Raw genomic sequence first — 16,405 nt, 5'->3', positions numbered from 1 at the left:
TTCTTCATCTAGGGAGGTGCCACAGTGCCGGGGGCTTTACACTTCTTCATCTAGGGAGGTGCCACAGTGCCGGGGGCTTTACACTTCTTCATCTAGGGAGGTGCCACAGTGCCGGGGGCTTTACACTTCTTCATCTAGGGAAGTGCCACAGTGCCAGGGGCTTTACACTTCTTCATCTAGGGAGGTGTCACAGTGCCAGGGGCTTAACACTTCTTCATCTAGGGAGGTGCCACAGTGCCAGGGGCTTTACACTTCTTCATCTAGGGAGGTGCCACAGTGCCAGGGGCTTTACACTTCTTTATCTAGGGAGGTGTCACAGTGCCAGGGGCTTTACACTTCTTCATCTAGGGAGGAGCCACAGTGCCAGGGGCTTTACACTTCTTCATCTAGGGAGGTGCCACAGTGCCAGGGGCTTTACACTTCTTCATCTAGGGAGGTGCCACAGTGCCAGGGGCTTTACACTTCTTTATCTAGGGAGGAGCCACTGTGCTAGGGGCTTTACACTTCATCTAGGAAGGTGCATTCAGGCCCAGAGATTGCTCAGGCTTCCTCACAATCCTCAGACAGTTCTTTGGTCTTCCTTTTCTCCTGCTCAGTGTGGGACACACAAGGACACAGGACGGAGGTTGAGTCAACTTTAATCCATTTCATCCGGCTGCAGGTGTGATTTAGTTATTGCCACCACCTGGTAGGTGCCACAGGTAAGTTACAGGGGCTGTTATTAAACAAATTAGAGAAGCATCACATGACCTTTCATACAGCGCCAATACTATTGTCCACCCCTTCTTTGATGCGGAATTATATCCAATTTGGCTTTTTGACAATTATTTTTGTGGTTTTCCATTGAAGACAAATTAAATGAAGATAATACCAATTCATTTCTGATTGCAATAATATTTTTGGAAAAAACTGAGTATTATCTGACAGAATTGCAGGGGTGCCACCACTATATGTTATGTAATATCACTCCCATCATCTCCTCCTGTATACAGCCCCATGTAATATCATCACTCCCATCATCTCCTCCTGTATACAGCCCCATGTAATATCATCACTCCCATCATCTCCTCTGTATACAGTCCCATGTAATATCATCACTCCCATCATCTCCTCCTGTATACAGTCCCATGTAATATCATCACTCCCATCATCTCCTCTGTATACAGCCCCATGTAATATCATCACTCCCATCATCTCCTCCTGTATACAGCCCCATGTAATATCATCACTCCCATCATCTCCTCTGTATACAGCCCCATGTAATATCATCACTCCCATCATCTCCTCTGTATACAGTCCCATGTAATATCATCACTCCCATCATCTCCTCCTGTATACAGCCCCATGTAATATCATCACTCCCATCATCTCCTCCTGTATACAGCCCCATGTAATATCATCACTCCCATCATCTCCTCCTGTATACAGTCCCATGTAATATCATCACTCCCATCATCTCCTCCTGTATACAGCCCCATGTAATATCATCACTCCCATCATCTCCTCCTGTATACAGCCCCATGTAATATCATCACTCTCATCATCTCCTCTGTATACAGTCCCATGTAATATCATCACTCCCATCATCTCCTCCTGTATACAGCCCCATGTAATATCATCACTCCCATCATCTCCTCCTGTATACAGCCCCATGTAATATCATCACTCCCATCATCTCCTCTGTATACAGTCCCATGTAATATCATCACTCCCATCATCTCCTCTGTATACAGTCCCATGTAATATCATCACTCCCATCATCTCCTCCTGTACACAGCCCCATGTAATATCATCACTCCCATCATCTCCTCCTGTATACAGCCCCATGTAATATCATCACTCCCATCATCTCCTCCTGTATACAGCCCCATGTAATATCATCACTCCCATCATCTCCTCCTGTATACAGCCCCATGTAATATCATCACTCCCATCATCTCCTCTGTATACAGCCCCATGTAATATCATCACTCCCATCATCTCCTCTGAATACAGCCCCATGTAATATCATTACTCCCATCATCTCCTCTGTATACAGCCCCATGTAATATCATCACTCCCATCATCTCCTCTGTATACAGTCCCATGTAATATCATCACTCCCATCATCTCCTCTGTATACAGTCCCATGTAATATCATCACTCCCATCATCTCCTCTGTATACAGTCCCATGTAATATCATCACTCCCATCATCTCCTCCTGTATACAGCCCCATGTAATATCATCACTCCCATCATCTCCTCTGAATACAGTCCCATGTAATATAATCACTCCCATCATCTCCTCTGTATACAGCCCCATGTAATATCATCACTCCCATCATCTCCTCTGTATACAGTCCCATGTAATATCATCACTCCCATCATCTCCTCTGTATACAGTCCCATGTAATATCATCACTCCCATCATCTCCTCTGTATACAGTCCCATGTAATATCATCACTCCCATCATCTCCTCCTGTATACAGCCCCATGTAATATCATCACTCCCATCATCTCCTCTGTATACAGTCCCATGTAATATCATCACTCCCATCATCTCCTCCTGTATACAGCCCCATGTAATATCATCACTCCCATCATCTCCTCTGTATACAGTCCCATGTAATATCATCACTCCCATCATCTCCTCTGTATACAGCCCCATGTAATATCATCACTCCCATCATCTCCTCCTGTATACAGCCCCATGTAATATCATCACTCCCATCATCTCCTTTGTATACAGTCCCATGTAATATCATCACTCTCATCATCTCCTCCTGTATACAGTCCCATGTGATATCATCACTCCCATCATCTCCTCTCTGTATACAGCCCCATGTAATATCATCACTCCCATCATCTCCTCTGTATACAGTCCTATGTAATATCATCACTCCCATCATCTCCTCTGTATACAGTCCCATGTAATATCATCACTCCCATCATCTCCTCTGTATACAGTCCCATGTAATATCATCACTCCCATCATCTTCTCTGTATACAGCCCCATGTAATATCATCACTCCCATCATCTCCTCCTGTATACAGCCCCATGTAATATCATCACTCCCATCATCTCCTCTGTATACAGTCCCATGTAATATCATCACTCCTATCATCTCCTCTGTATACAGCCCCATGTAATATCATCACTCCCATCATCTCCTCTGTATACAGTCCCATGTAATATCATCACCCCCATCATCTCCTCTGTATACAGCCCCATGTAATATCATCACTCCCATCATCTCCTCCTGTATATGGCCCTGTGTAATATAATCACTCCCATCATCTCCTCCTGTATACAGTCCCATATAATATCATCACTCCCATCATCTCCTTTGTATACAGTCTCATGTAATATCATCACTCCCATCATCTCCTCTGTATACAGCCCCATGTAATATCATCACTCCCATCATCTCCTCCTGTATACAGCCCCATGTAATATCATCACTCCCATCATCTACTTTGTATACAGTCCCATGTAATATCATCACTCCCATCATCTCCTCCTGTATACAGCCCCATGTAATATCATTACTCCCATCATCTCCTCTGTATACAGCCCCATGTAATATAATCACTCCCATCTTCTCTGTATACAGCCCCATGTAATATCATCACTCCCATCATCTCCTCTGTATACAGCCCCATGTAATATCATCACTCCCATCATCTTCTGTCTATCTTGTCCGGGGAGGCTCCGCCCCTTCCTGTGACGTTACACCTCCCGGGATCAGGGGGAGGGGTCAGTGTGTGGCGGGTCCAGCACTGGGTGACTACAGAGGTAAGTGATAGGATTATACTCACCTACCGCTGCGGGATCTTCCTGTCTGTATAAATCCTGGAGGTTCTGCTCCTTGTGATGTGACGCTCTGTCCCCGGGGCCGGGCAGCCCTGTGCTGCTCATGTATCAGCTGCCCTTTCTAAAGATGGCGGCTGCGGCTTCACCTGCCCTCAGCCAATCACATGACGTGTTACAGGGGCGGCTTCTAGACTGTCACCCATGTGAGGGGCATACAGCCCCCGGTATGTGGAGGCGATACTGGTTCTGGATGTTACTGCGGCTCCTCCTCCTGGAGTTGTCAGTGTTATGTGCACAATGATGTAGTCAGCAGTGATGGCGGCCGCAGGGATAGAGAAGAGATAACGCGTCTCTGTGCCCGGAGCACTTCTACTACTACAGTCATGTGCAGGGTCCTAGCTCCTGCCTGTAATAAGGACACTGTGACTTATGGGGTTTGGGGGTGAGGACACTGTGACTTATGGGGTTTGGGGGTGAGGACACTGTGACTTATGGGGGTTGGGGGGTGAGGACACTGTGACTTATGGGGGTTGGGGTGAGGACACTGTGACTTATGGGGGTTGGGGGGTGAGGACACTGTGACTTATGGGGCTTGGGGGGTGAGGACACTGTGACTTATGGGGGTTGGGGGGTGAGGACACTGTGACTTATGGGGGTGGGGGTGAGGACACTGTGACTTATGGGGCTTGGGGGGTGAGGACACTGTGACTTATGGGGCTTGGGGGGTGAGGACACTGTGACTTATGGGGCTTGGGGGGTGAGGACACTGTGACTTATGGGGCTTGGGGGGTGAGGACACTGTGACTTATGGGGCTTGGGGGGTGAGGACACTGTGACTTATGGGGCTTGGGGGGTGAGGACACTGTGACTTATGGGGCTTGGGGGGTGAGGACACTGTGACTTATGGGGCTTGGGGGGTGAGGACACTGTGACTTATGGGGCTTGGGGGGTGAGGACACTGTGACTTATGGGGCTTGGGGGGTGAGGACACTGTGACTTATGGGGCTTGGGGGGTGAGGACACTGTGACTTATGGGGCTTGGGGGGTGAGGACACTGTGACTTATGGGGCTTGGGGGTGAGGACACTGTGACTTATGGGGGTTGGGGGTGAGGACACTGTGACTTATGGGGGTTGGGGGGTGAGGACACTGTGACTTATGGGGGTTGGGGGGTGAGGACACTGTGACTTATGGGGGTTGGGGGGTGAGGACACTGTGACTTATGGGGGTTGGGGTGAGGACACTGTGACTTATGGGGGTTGGGGGGTGAGGACACTGTGACTTATGGGGGTTGGGGTGAGGACACTGTGACTTATGGGGGTTGGGGTGAGGACACTGACTTATGGGGGTTGGGGGTGAGGACACTGTGGCTATTGGGGAGTTTACTGAAAAGGGGCCCACTAAGGCTCTGTCACCCAGGGGCCTACTAAAACCTGGAGCCTGCAGGTCATGAGAAATATCATGTAGATAAGAATTATACATCAGGCTGCATTCACACATGGCGTTAGGTAAACCTCAGTGGGCGGTGCTTGGCCCAATCACATGCTTCTCCATTGAAGCGCATGCGATCAGTTACGAGCACTTGCTGTTGTTGCATTATTTAACTGCAAGACCCTGGGGGGTGCGTGGTTGGACACGGCGGAGCGAGGACACTCGCCTTTGGAGCTCTACATTGACAGGCTCCATTACAGGAGGGGGAGGAGTGCGGTACGGACCAGGAACGTGGAGACCCGACAAGCTGCCCTGGCACCGAGTCTGGAAAGGGAGATGGAGATGCGCCGGACCCTCCTAGAAGATCCAAGATGGTGCCTGTTCCCGCTGCCAGTCGCTCCTCAGGAGGCACTGCTGGAGTAGAGGAGGACGGCACAGCATGTACCTCACATGAGGGCCTGCGCTCCCCGAGGGTCCGGGAGCAGATGCACCAGCAGCAGCGGGAAACACCAGACCCGCCGCCTGAGCTCACCAGGGTGCCCATGCGTGCCGCTAATCAGTCTCCCGGCAGCATTACCTGGAGAGAGGAGGTCTATACTCCACCCACCCCATATGAGGGCCTGCGCTCCCCACAAGTTTTGGAGTCTACACTTTCTCCAAGTCCTGGGTGGCTAAGCCCACGAGATAGCCCCCAGAGCGGCTCCAACCCCCCCCCCCCCTTCCAATGATACATATAGGGGTACAATCCACTCAGAACTTCAGCTCCTCAGGGAGTAAATACAGGCCCATCCCATACGGCAGGACTTAGATTCTGTGATCCACAGAGTGGAGGCTTCTCATCAACAGGAGCTGATGGATATCAGGGAAGATCTGGAGACACTTGCAACCCGTACTGTGAACACTGAAAATACCACTAACTCTCTAACTGATAGGGTCTTCGCCTTGGAACTAGTAGCTCTGGACAATGCAACATCTGGCACTTCTTCTGGATGACCAGGAAAACAGAGGGAGAAGAAGGGCCACAATCCGTCAGAGAGGATGACTTCCATTTTCAACTAATTTCTATGCCGCCCCCTAGACACAGGACTGCTCCTGGACCGCATTCATAGAGTGTCAAGGATGTCGGCTACGGATTCCTCCTCACCCTGAGATGTCCTCTGTCGTCTCCGCTGTTTCACTGACAAAGATAAGATTATTTGTGCGGCTTGGTCTGAGGGTGCCATTCGAGTGGATGGGGCTGAGATACATATCTACCCAGATGTCTCGGCTCGTACATTGACCATGAGACGCTTGGTGCCACCGCTATTACAGAGTATCAAAGAATTAGGGGCCACCGTTTCCATTAAGTGGTCAGGCACAACGGCAATTACTTCTTTCTAAGGAAGCCAGAGGATCTGCCGGACTTGGTTCATTTCCTGAAAATTGCTGTGCCTAACTGGCTTAGCCTGGATCACGTCTGATCTGGCGCTATGCCATCTAGAAGAAGAAGAAGAGATTCCTCGAGGAGGAGGCGCCTCTCTGCTGTGAGTGTAGCTGACCCTGGCATTCTGCTGGGACCGGATTTATCGGTGGCTCTCCCCACGGAAGCTTGAGTCTACCCCTCTGCTATTTTGGAAAGAACATCGTTCGTTAGGGGAGTAGTGGGTCGGACTTGCTTCCGTATTGAAAAAGGACTGTTCCTGAGAAAGCCTCCTCTTCTCCACCTGGTCTATAGCCATAGTCCTGCTAAGGTTCTACTGTCTCCTTTTTCCCTCGCCTCCTGCGGTGTTTGGTGGGTAAGTGGCCTGCATTGGCGACAGGTCAGATATCTAACTGTGCTCCTGGTTCCCTGCTGTGCGGGGAGAGGGCAGGAACCATGATGTTGTGACACTAACTTCCTTGCATGTGGCCGATGCTGGCGGATGATGAGATGTCTTACTACTTTTACACTAATGCCTGGTCATAAAATGAGGTAATTGTTCATAGACCAATTAGATGAATTTGATAGGTTATTATTGTTTTACCATTTGTAATTGTTATATACATTTCAATGTAACTGACCTGCTCCCTCCACCCGGGGACGATGTTTCTTAAGTTCGTAAATAGAATTTATTTGTTAAACTTATACAAAGACATGTTTGTTTTGCTGTTTGTCATCAATAAACGTAATTATATATAAAAAAAAAAAAGATGTCGGGTGCTGGCTACTAGTGCTTTATCTATGTTATGTTATACTGTAAGTGACTGTGATATTTTTAGGTGCACAGTTACTGGATGTGCTGCCCGGAGCTTGTGGTGAATCCTACAGCGATAAGTCACAGCCGGAGAAGTTATCAAAGTTCTGTAACTATTGGAAAAAAATTGTCATCTGTGAGAAGCCACCAAGATGAAGACCAGGACAGGTCAGAGGTAGAAGGTTCGGGAGTACGACTGATGTATACGGTAAGTGATGTCAGTATCTCCCAGGTGTGAGTACATTGTTTGGTGCTATATTGTAATGTGAGGGTATATATATATTGATGTGCACAAATATGTAAGTTACTTATATACTTATATATGGTGTATTTGTATGTGTAGTGTGTGTATATACACTCACCGGCCACTTTATTAGGTCCACCATGCTAGTAACGGGTTGGACCCCCTTTTGCCTTCAGAACTGCCTCAATTCTTCGTGGCATAGATACAACAAGGTGCTGGAAGCTCCTCACAGATTTTGCTCCATATTGACATGATGGCATCACACAGTTGCCGCAGATTTGTCGGCTGCACATCCATGATGCGAATCTCCCGTTCCACCACATCCCAGAGATGCTCTATTGGATTGAGATCTGGTGACTGTGGAGGCCATTTGTGTCCAGTGACCTCATTGTCATGTTCAAGAAACCAGTCTGAGATGATTCCAGCTTTATGACATGGCGCATTATCCTGCTGAAAGTAGCCATCAGATGTTACAGGGTACATTGTGCTCATAAAGGGATGGACATGGTCAGCAACAATACTCAGGTAGTCTGTGGCGTTGTACCAAGGGGCCCAAAGACACCATGACACCACCACCACCAGCCTGAGCCGCTGATACAAGGCAGGATGGATCCATGACACCACCACCGCCAGCCTGAGCCGCTGATACAAGGCAGGATGGATCCATGCTTTCATGTTGTTGACGCCAAATTCTGACCCTACCATCCGAATGTCGCAGCAGAAATCGAGACTCATCAGACCAGGCAACGTTTTTCCAATCTTCTACTGTCCAATTTCGATGAGCTTGTGCAAATTGTAGCCTCAGTTTCCTTTTTTTTAGCTGAAAGGAGTGGCACCCAGTGTGATCTTCTGCTGCTGTAGCCCATCTGCCTCAAAGTTCGACATACTGTGCGTTCAGAGATGCTCTTCTGCCTACCTTGGTTGTAACGGGTGGCGATTTGAGCCACTGTTGCCTTTCTATCAGCTCGAACCAGTCTGCCCATTCTCCTCTGACCTCTGGCATCAACAAGGCATTTCCGCCCACAGAACTGCCGCTCACTGGATGTTTTTTCTTTTTCGGACCATTCTCTAAACCCTAGAGATGGTTGTGCGTGAAAATCCCAGTAGATCAGCAGTTTCTGAAATACTCAGACCAGCCCTTCTGGCACCAACAACCATGCCACGTTCACAGGCCACAAATCACCTTTCTTCCCCATACTGATGCTCGGTGTGAACTGCAGGAGATTGTCTTGACCATGTCTACATGCTTAAATGCACTGAGTTGCTGCCATGTGATTGGCTGATTAGAAATTAAGTGTTAACGAGCAGTTGGACAGGTGTACCTAATAAAGTGGCCGGTGAGTGTATATGTATATACAGTGCAGTGTTTATGTGTGTTCTACATATGTATGTAATGTATAGGATATGTTTAATCTGAAGAATAATGTGCAGAATGGGACTGGTAGCGAGGGTTTAGGAATATGGGGGTCCTGATTCTAGGTTCGCATCGGGGCGCACAGGGGTCTTGTTACGCCACTGCTCAGCCGCATCAACAAAAAGCTCTGCAGCCTTTTAAAAACTTTCCAATGTATTGTGTGACGTGTAGCAAGCGCGTTGTCCCTCTGTCATAACAAGAAAATAAACTCTTTTGCTATTTGTTTAGCTTCTGCAGTAGATCTTAAAGGGAGACTCCACTACTTTATTGTATGCAATGTTTCCGTCGCAGTATACGCCGTGTCTGCACCATTGTATATACGATTGTAAACTACTTATTCAATAAAGACTTTTTTGTAATGACGAGGGGGTGCCTGCAACAAGAGCGACGCTCCCTACCGCCGGCAGCAAGTGCAACGTCCCATGCGCCCCCGGACTCATCTCCATCAGGTTTGGGGGCTTCTTTTGCTCAGGGTCTGTTGGACGCCCTGGTCAGGGTATGCTCAGTGCTGGGGCTATCCTGGATGCCTGGAATCTCATAGAGTGTTTCAAGGACGCTATACCAGGAGATTCCTCACTGCCACAAAAGGCCTCGTTCTGTCTCTGCCACATCCGGTTATTAGCCACCTGCAGGATTTTTCCATCTTTGGTAGACAGTGAGGACTAGTAATGAGACCCTCTCTTTAGAAGCACTTGGGGGACCTCTGCTTCCTTTGAGCACAACATCTTCTTTGGGGTGAACCCCCTCTGCAGGCGTCATCTGGGACCCATTTTGGATTCTCCTTGGACTTTGTAAGGGATTGTGGGACTCCCGCCTAATATGCATAAAAGGTTAGGTAAAACATCAGCAACTTCTTCTTCCCCCTTTTGTGTGTTTTTCGATAAAGCTTTGGGCCCGTGATCTCCCCACCTTCTCCCCTTTCTTAATTTCACTCGCCAGGGTCATTGAATGTCGCATGTTTTTAGTTGGGGCGCATTGATCTGGAGGTGTCCAAGTGAAGCATTTACATTATGGACGTGCATCTAGCTGGGACTCTTCATCTTCGATTTGTAAAAGCTCAGTGTGAATATTAGTTTAGTGTGTGCGATTTCCGGTCTGTGTGTGACACAGCATATGCTGAATGTACAGGATCGTATCCGATTCTAAACTTCTAAGCTCATTCAATAACGTCTCTGCCTTATCGAGAAAATAAAATCTTCTGCTATTTGTTCAGCTGTAACATTCCTGAAGTCAATCTTAAAGGGAGAGGAGCCAAATGTAATGGAAGGATGAGCTCGGTAGCCCGGCCCCCATCGGGGGTGTAATAGGATTTTGCAATGTTCTTCTGAATCTGGTTTTGCCTTCAATCTTCTGTACTTTCTTGTAGGTTCTTTAGCTAAATTTTCCTTGGGAAGACGATGGTCCATTACATCCAGGATCCACCAATAATGGACCAGGACAGAGACCGCATGGCTGCCCGGATCCTAGACCTCACCCTAGAGATCATCTCCTTGATCACCGGAGAGGTGAGTGTCTCCCCGGACATCAGTCTTATCTCTTATCCTCAGGATCTAGTAGTGATCAGTGTCTCCCCATACACAGGATTACACAGTAGTGAAGAAGTCGTCTGGTGAGTGTGTGACCCCCCGTGTGTCAGGAGGATGGACCCAGAGCCCCATCACCGAGCCTCCACCTCATTCACTGATACATGAGCAGAAGATCCTAGAACTTACCTCCAGGATCACTGAGCTGCTGAGCGGAGAGGTGAGCGCTGCCGGGAATGCTGGGACATTGTACAATAACACAAGGGAGGTGTCTGGGTGATGACTGTGTCATTGTGGGTGTCAGGTTCCTATAAGGTGTCAGGACGTCACTGTCTATTTCTCCATGGAGGAGTGGGAGTATATAGAAGGACACAAGGACCAGTACAAGGACATCATGATGGAGGACCACCAGCCCCTCACATCACCAGGTAAGATCAGACCTTCCTGATTATAGAGAAGACACCAGGACTAATGGTCACCTCCATTCACCCATCATCTGATCATAACCTATAGACCAGTGGTGGCGAACCTATGGCACGGGTGCCAGAGGCGGCACTCGGAGGCCTCTCTGTGGGCACCCAGGCCATCACCACAGGATAGAGCTCACCATACAGGGCTCAAAGAATTCCTGTACACAGGGGCCCTGGAGAGAAGCTGCAGTAGTCTGAATTTGCCCTACTCCTTTCAGCTGTGTTGGTGTCCTCAGCAATAAATTACTGCCTAAATTGCTGTGCTGGCACTTTGGCATAAAAAGGTGGCTTCTGGTTGAAGTTTGGCCACTCATGATCTAAAAGGTTAGCCATTACTGCTATAGACAATGTCCTCAGTCTCTGCTTTTTCCCTATAGATGAATCCAGTAGAGTAGATCCACCAGAGAGATGTCCCAGTCCTCCATATTCCCAGCATTGTCCAGAGGAATTGAAGATTGTCCTAGTGGATCACGAGGTCGGTGAAAATCTTCTTCTGAGATCTGTAATTAACCTTCTGAGGAGGAGGAGGATGTGATGTTGGTTGTGAGACGTCATGTAATGGGATGTGATACATTGTTCATGTTCTTATCTTCTTTGATACTTGCAGGAAGGTTCTGGTGAAGTCTCCCATGGCCTCGGAAAAACCACATTGGTGTCAGCGGATGGTAAGAACCTTTCATGCATCTTGAGTTGGACCATCTGGATCATATCAATAAGGCAGCAGGACGCTCATAAAGCCTTTCCAACAGCTCACCCAGCCAATCCGGATGCAGTATAGGTTTTCGTCAGATGTGCTATAAAAGGCAATGAGGATCTCTATGAGGGACAGTGGACATTGATCGTAACAAGATCCGACCACTACCATGCACGGGCTAGGGACCCCTGCAATCTGCAGCTGATGGACAGCAAGTTCTCCAACCTGATCTATTCAGGTGGACATCTAGGTTTTAAAAGTCCCCAAAAAGTCTATGGAGCACTATTGACCTGTATGGAACTTAAGGTTCAGTTCAGTTGAAGCCCGGAAGTCTCACTGCTATGGAGGAGGTTGGGGAACTTGCTTTTCCCCGTTTTGCCGGTCAAGCTGAGACGTGGGTCCCTTAGAAGATAAAACCTCTGTGTCTGATGCCAATGAGTAGACGTGCCATTGCTGCTAACTCTCTACTATTACTACCACCCTGCTGACTACGACTACATCTACTACCCCCGACTCACTGCTACTTCCATATCTACTGTCAGCTGGTTACTAATGCCACCAAATCTTCTACCACCACTGTTTCTGCTGTCAGCTCTCTGCTACTACCATCACTCGCTAATATTCCCACCACCTCTGATGGCGACTTGCTATTACTATCATTACTCCTTCTTACTATATCGTATACAAAGAAATGACCAGATATCACTTATTTTTTCCAGGTAACATCCAGACTGGAGGCTTCAATGAACATCTCCTCTCATCTCCAATGCATGAAGGAGAAGTCAATCAATCCCAAATTGGCAATAAAAGAGCTGGACGTAATCGGGGTAAAATTTCCTGTTCTGAATGTGGGAAACGTTTTAAAAAGAGTTCTTATCTTTGGAAGCACAAGAAAATCCACAGAGGTGAACTGCCTTTCTCATGTCCAGAATGCGGGAAATCCTTTGCAAGCAAATCTTATCTCATTGACCATCAGAGAACTCACACAGGAGAGAAGCCCTTCTCATGTACAGAATGTGGGAAATGCTATTATCACAAATCAAGTCTTACGGAGCATCTAAGAAGCCACACAGGAGACAAGCCTTTTGTGTGCTCAGAATGTGGGAAATGTTATATGTGGGAACCAGCTCTTATTAAACATCAGCAAATTCACACGGGGGAGAAGCCATTTCAGTGTCCAGAATGTGACAGATGTTTCCGTCTGAAATCAAATCTTGTTAAACATCAGAGAATTCACACGGGGGAGAAGCCGTTCTCGTGTCCAGAATGTGGGAAATGTTTTCGTGTGCAATCAAGTCTCGCTAGACATCAGAGAACTCACAGGCAAGAGAAGCCATTTTCATGTCCTGAATGTGGGAAATGTTTTACCCAGAAACCAAATCTCAGAGAACATCAGAGAATCCACACAGGAGAAAAACTGGCATGTGTAGTAAGGGGGAAGTGTTTTAGTAACAAATCAGGTCTTCTAGAAAATCTAAAAACTCATCCAGAGGAGAAGCTTTACTCCTGCTCCGAATGTGGGAAATGTTGTAGCATGAAATCAGATCTTCTCAAACATCAGAGAATTCACACGGGGGAGAAGCCGTTCTCGTGTACAGAATGCGACAAATGTTTTCGAACAAAATCAAGTCTCGCTAGACATCAGAGAACTCACACTGGAGAGAAGCCATTTTCATGTTCTGAATGTGAGAAAAGTTTTACCCAGAAAACAAAGCTCAGAGACCATCAGAGAATCCACACGGGGGAGAAGCCAAACACGTGTGTAGAATGTGGAAAATGTTTTGCCCGTAAGTCAAATCTGGTTGTACATCTCAGAATTCACACGGGGGAGAAGCCATATTCCTGTCCAGTATGCGGCAAAGGTTTTAGTCAGAGAGGCAATCTATTGTCACATCAGGAAAGTCACATCGGGGAGAAGCCATTGTAATGAGCATGGCCGTGCGCAGCTGCATCAACAGACATGCTGCCTCGAGATGTCTTCTGGTGTCTGACCTATGGTACGAGATGCTCCTCACTATAAGATGCAATCCAGATTTAGGCCTCAAAAAAGTAAAAATAAAGACATCCACTCATTCACGTTCACACAGCTCTCCTACATCCACTCAGTAACATTCACACAGCTCTGCTACATCCACTCAGTAACATTCACACAGCTCTGCTACATCCACTCATTCACGTTCACACAGCTCTGCTGCATCCACTCATTCACGTTCACACAGCTCTGCTGCATCCACTCATTCACGTTCACACAGCTCTACTGCATCCACTCATTCACGTTCACACAGCTCTGCTACATCCACTCAGTAACGTTCACACAGCTCTGCTACATCCACTCAGTAACGTTCACACAGCTCTGCTACATCCACTCAGTAACGTTCACACAGCTCTGCTACATCCACTCAGTAACGTTCACACAGCTCTGCTACATCCACTCAGTAACGTTCACACAGCTCTGCTACATCCACTCAGTAACGTTCACACAGCTCTGCTACATCCACTCAGTAACGTTCACACAGCTCTGCTACATCCACTCAGTAACGTTCACACAGCTCTGCTACATCCACTCAGTAACATTCACACAGCTCTGCTACATCCACTCAGTAACATTCACACAGCTCTGCTACATCCACTCAGTAACATTCACACAGCTCTGCTACATCCACTCATTCACGTTCACACAGCTCTGCTGCATCCACTCATTCACGTTCACACAGCTCTGCTGCATCCACTCATTCACGTTCACACAGCTCTGCTGCATCCACTCATTCACGTTCACACAGCTCTGCTGCATCCACTCATTCACGTTCACACAGCTCTGCTACATCCACTCATTCACGTTCACACAGCTCTGCTACATCCACTCATTCACGTTCACACACCTCTGATGCATCCACTCATTAACGTTCACACAGCTCTGATGCATCCACTCATTCACGTTCACACAGCTCTGCAACATCCACTCATTTATATTCACACAGCACTGCTACATCTACTCATTCACGTTCACACAACTCTGCTACATCCAATCATTCACGTTCACACAGCATTGCTACATCCACTCATTCACGTTCACACAGCTCTGCTACATCCACTCATTCATATAGCTCTGCTACATCCACTCATTCACATAGCTCTGCTACATCCACTCATTCACATTCACATAGCTCTGCTACATCCACTCATTCACGTTCACACAGCTCTGCTACATCCACTCATTTATATTCACACAGCACTGCTACATCTACTCATTCACGTTCACACAACTCTGCTACATCCAATCATTCACGTTCACACAGCATTGCTACATCCACTCATTCACGTTCACACAGCTCTGCTACATCCACTCATTCATATAGCTCTGCTACATCCACTCATTCACATAGCTCTGCTACATCCACTCATTCACATTCACATAGCTCTGCTACATCCACTCATTCACATTCACATAGCTCTGCTACATCCACTCATTCACGTTCACACAGCTCTGCTACATCCACTCATTCACGTTCACACAGCTCTGATGCATCCACTCATTCACGTTCACACAGCTCTGCTACATTCAATCATTCACGTTCACACCGCTCTGCTACATCCACTCATTCACGTTCACACAGCTCTGCTACCATTAATTCACGTTCACACAGCTCTGCTACCACTCATTCACGTTCACACAGCTCTGCTACATCCACTCATTCACGTTCACACAGCTCTGCTACATCCACTCATTCACGTTCACACAGCTCTGGTACATCCACTCATTCACGTTCACACAGCTCTGGTACATCCACTCATTCACGTTCACACAGCTCTGCTACATCCACTCATTCACGTTCACACAGCTCTGCTACATCCATGCACTGACTGAAATAGCGCTGGTACATCCATTCACTCACACACACGTCTCTTAACAAGCCCCGGGGTCAGTTTCAAAACTTTTCATGAAAGTGTTCAAGGACCTTAGTGATAAGATATGTGATGTGTCACCTGCTGCTGATATCTCTCATGTCAGGACGGCAGGAGGAGGGATAACAGCACAGGAGCTCTACTCTCTCAGGGATCGGGTGAAGCGCTGATCTCCAGGACAGCGATCAGGAAGGTCGGACACTGCTGGATCCTCCCGACTTTCAGACCATAAGACTTTCTCTTGTTAAAAAGTTTGTCTTCTACTCCACCAAATCTGTGAATGTGACTGTCATTGCTGTGGAGTAAATCCGCTGTAATCCTAAATTCTCCTGTACAAGATTACGTCATGATTTTTCTTTTTTTCGTCTTAGTTGGAGGCGACCGATTTCATTTTTTTACTTTGCATTGTCCCATAGTTATTCGCTGTTCTTAGTTGAGCCACAATACAAATCCGATCTCATTAAAGTCCCAATTCAAAGATCTTCCCCCTTTTGTATCTGTTCCATCACCTAACATTCCATCGCACAGTGGGAGGGGTAAGTGCTCCTGCACAGTGTAACAGCCTGAGAAGTTACAGCACTGATAACAATTTATATGCATCAGTAGGTTGCCAATTTATCACAGGTTTTGTGTTACACACATTTTGGGGGGGAGGGGGAGGGACAGGGGACATACACACAAGTGGAGATAGTGGGAGAGTCGTGGTGCCGGCCTGGTTG

The 16,405-nt window shown here is 47.5% G+C and overlaps 1 protein-coding gene across 1 annotated transcript in view; it reads left to right on the top strand.

Annotated features, from left to right (window-relative positions):
• LOC140117110 (uncharacterized) overlaps positions 1-16,405 on the top strand; it is a 50,945-nt gene that overhangs the window by 17,118 nt on the left and 17,422 nt on the right. Inside the window, 6 exon segments of the mRNA XM_072133545.1 lie at positions 10,478-10,601; positions 10,678-10,839; positions 10,924-11,047; positions 11,467-11,564; positions 11,697-11,754; positions 12,503-13,706. Coding sequence (XP_071989646.1) covers positions 10,478-10,601; positions 10,678-10,839; positions 10,924-11,047; positions 11,467-11,564; positions 11,697-11,754; positions 12,503-13,706 — 1,770 coding nt within the window.

The sequence above is a fragment of the Engystomops pustulosus genome, chromosome 2, assembly GCF_040894005.1.
Source record: "Engystomops pustulosus chromosome 2, aEngPut4.maternal, whole genome shotgun sequence".
NCBI classification, from domain to species: domain Eukaryota; kingdom Metazoa; phylum Chordata; class Amphibia; order Anura; family Leptodactylidae; genus Engystomops; species Engystomops pustulosus.
The sequence above is the reverse complement of the archived record's forward strand: the minus strand, read 5'-3'. Positions and strand labels throughout refer to the sequence as shown.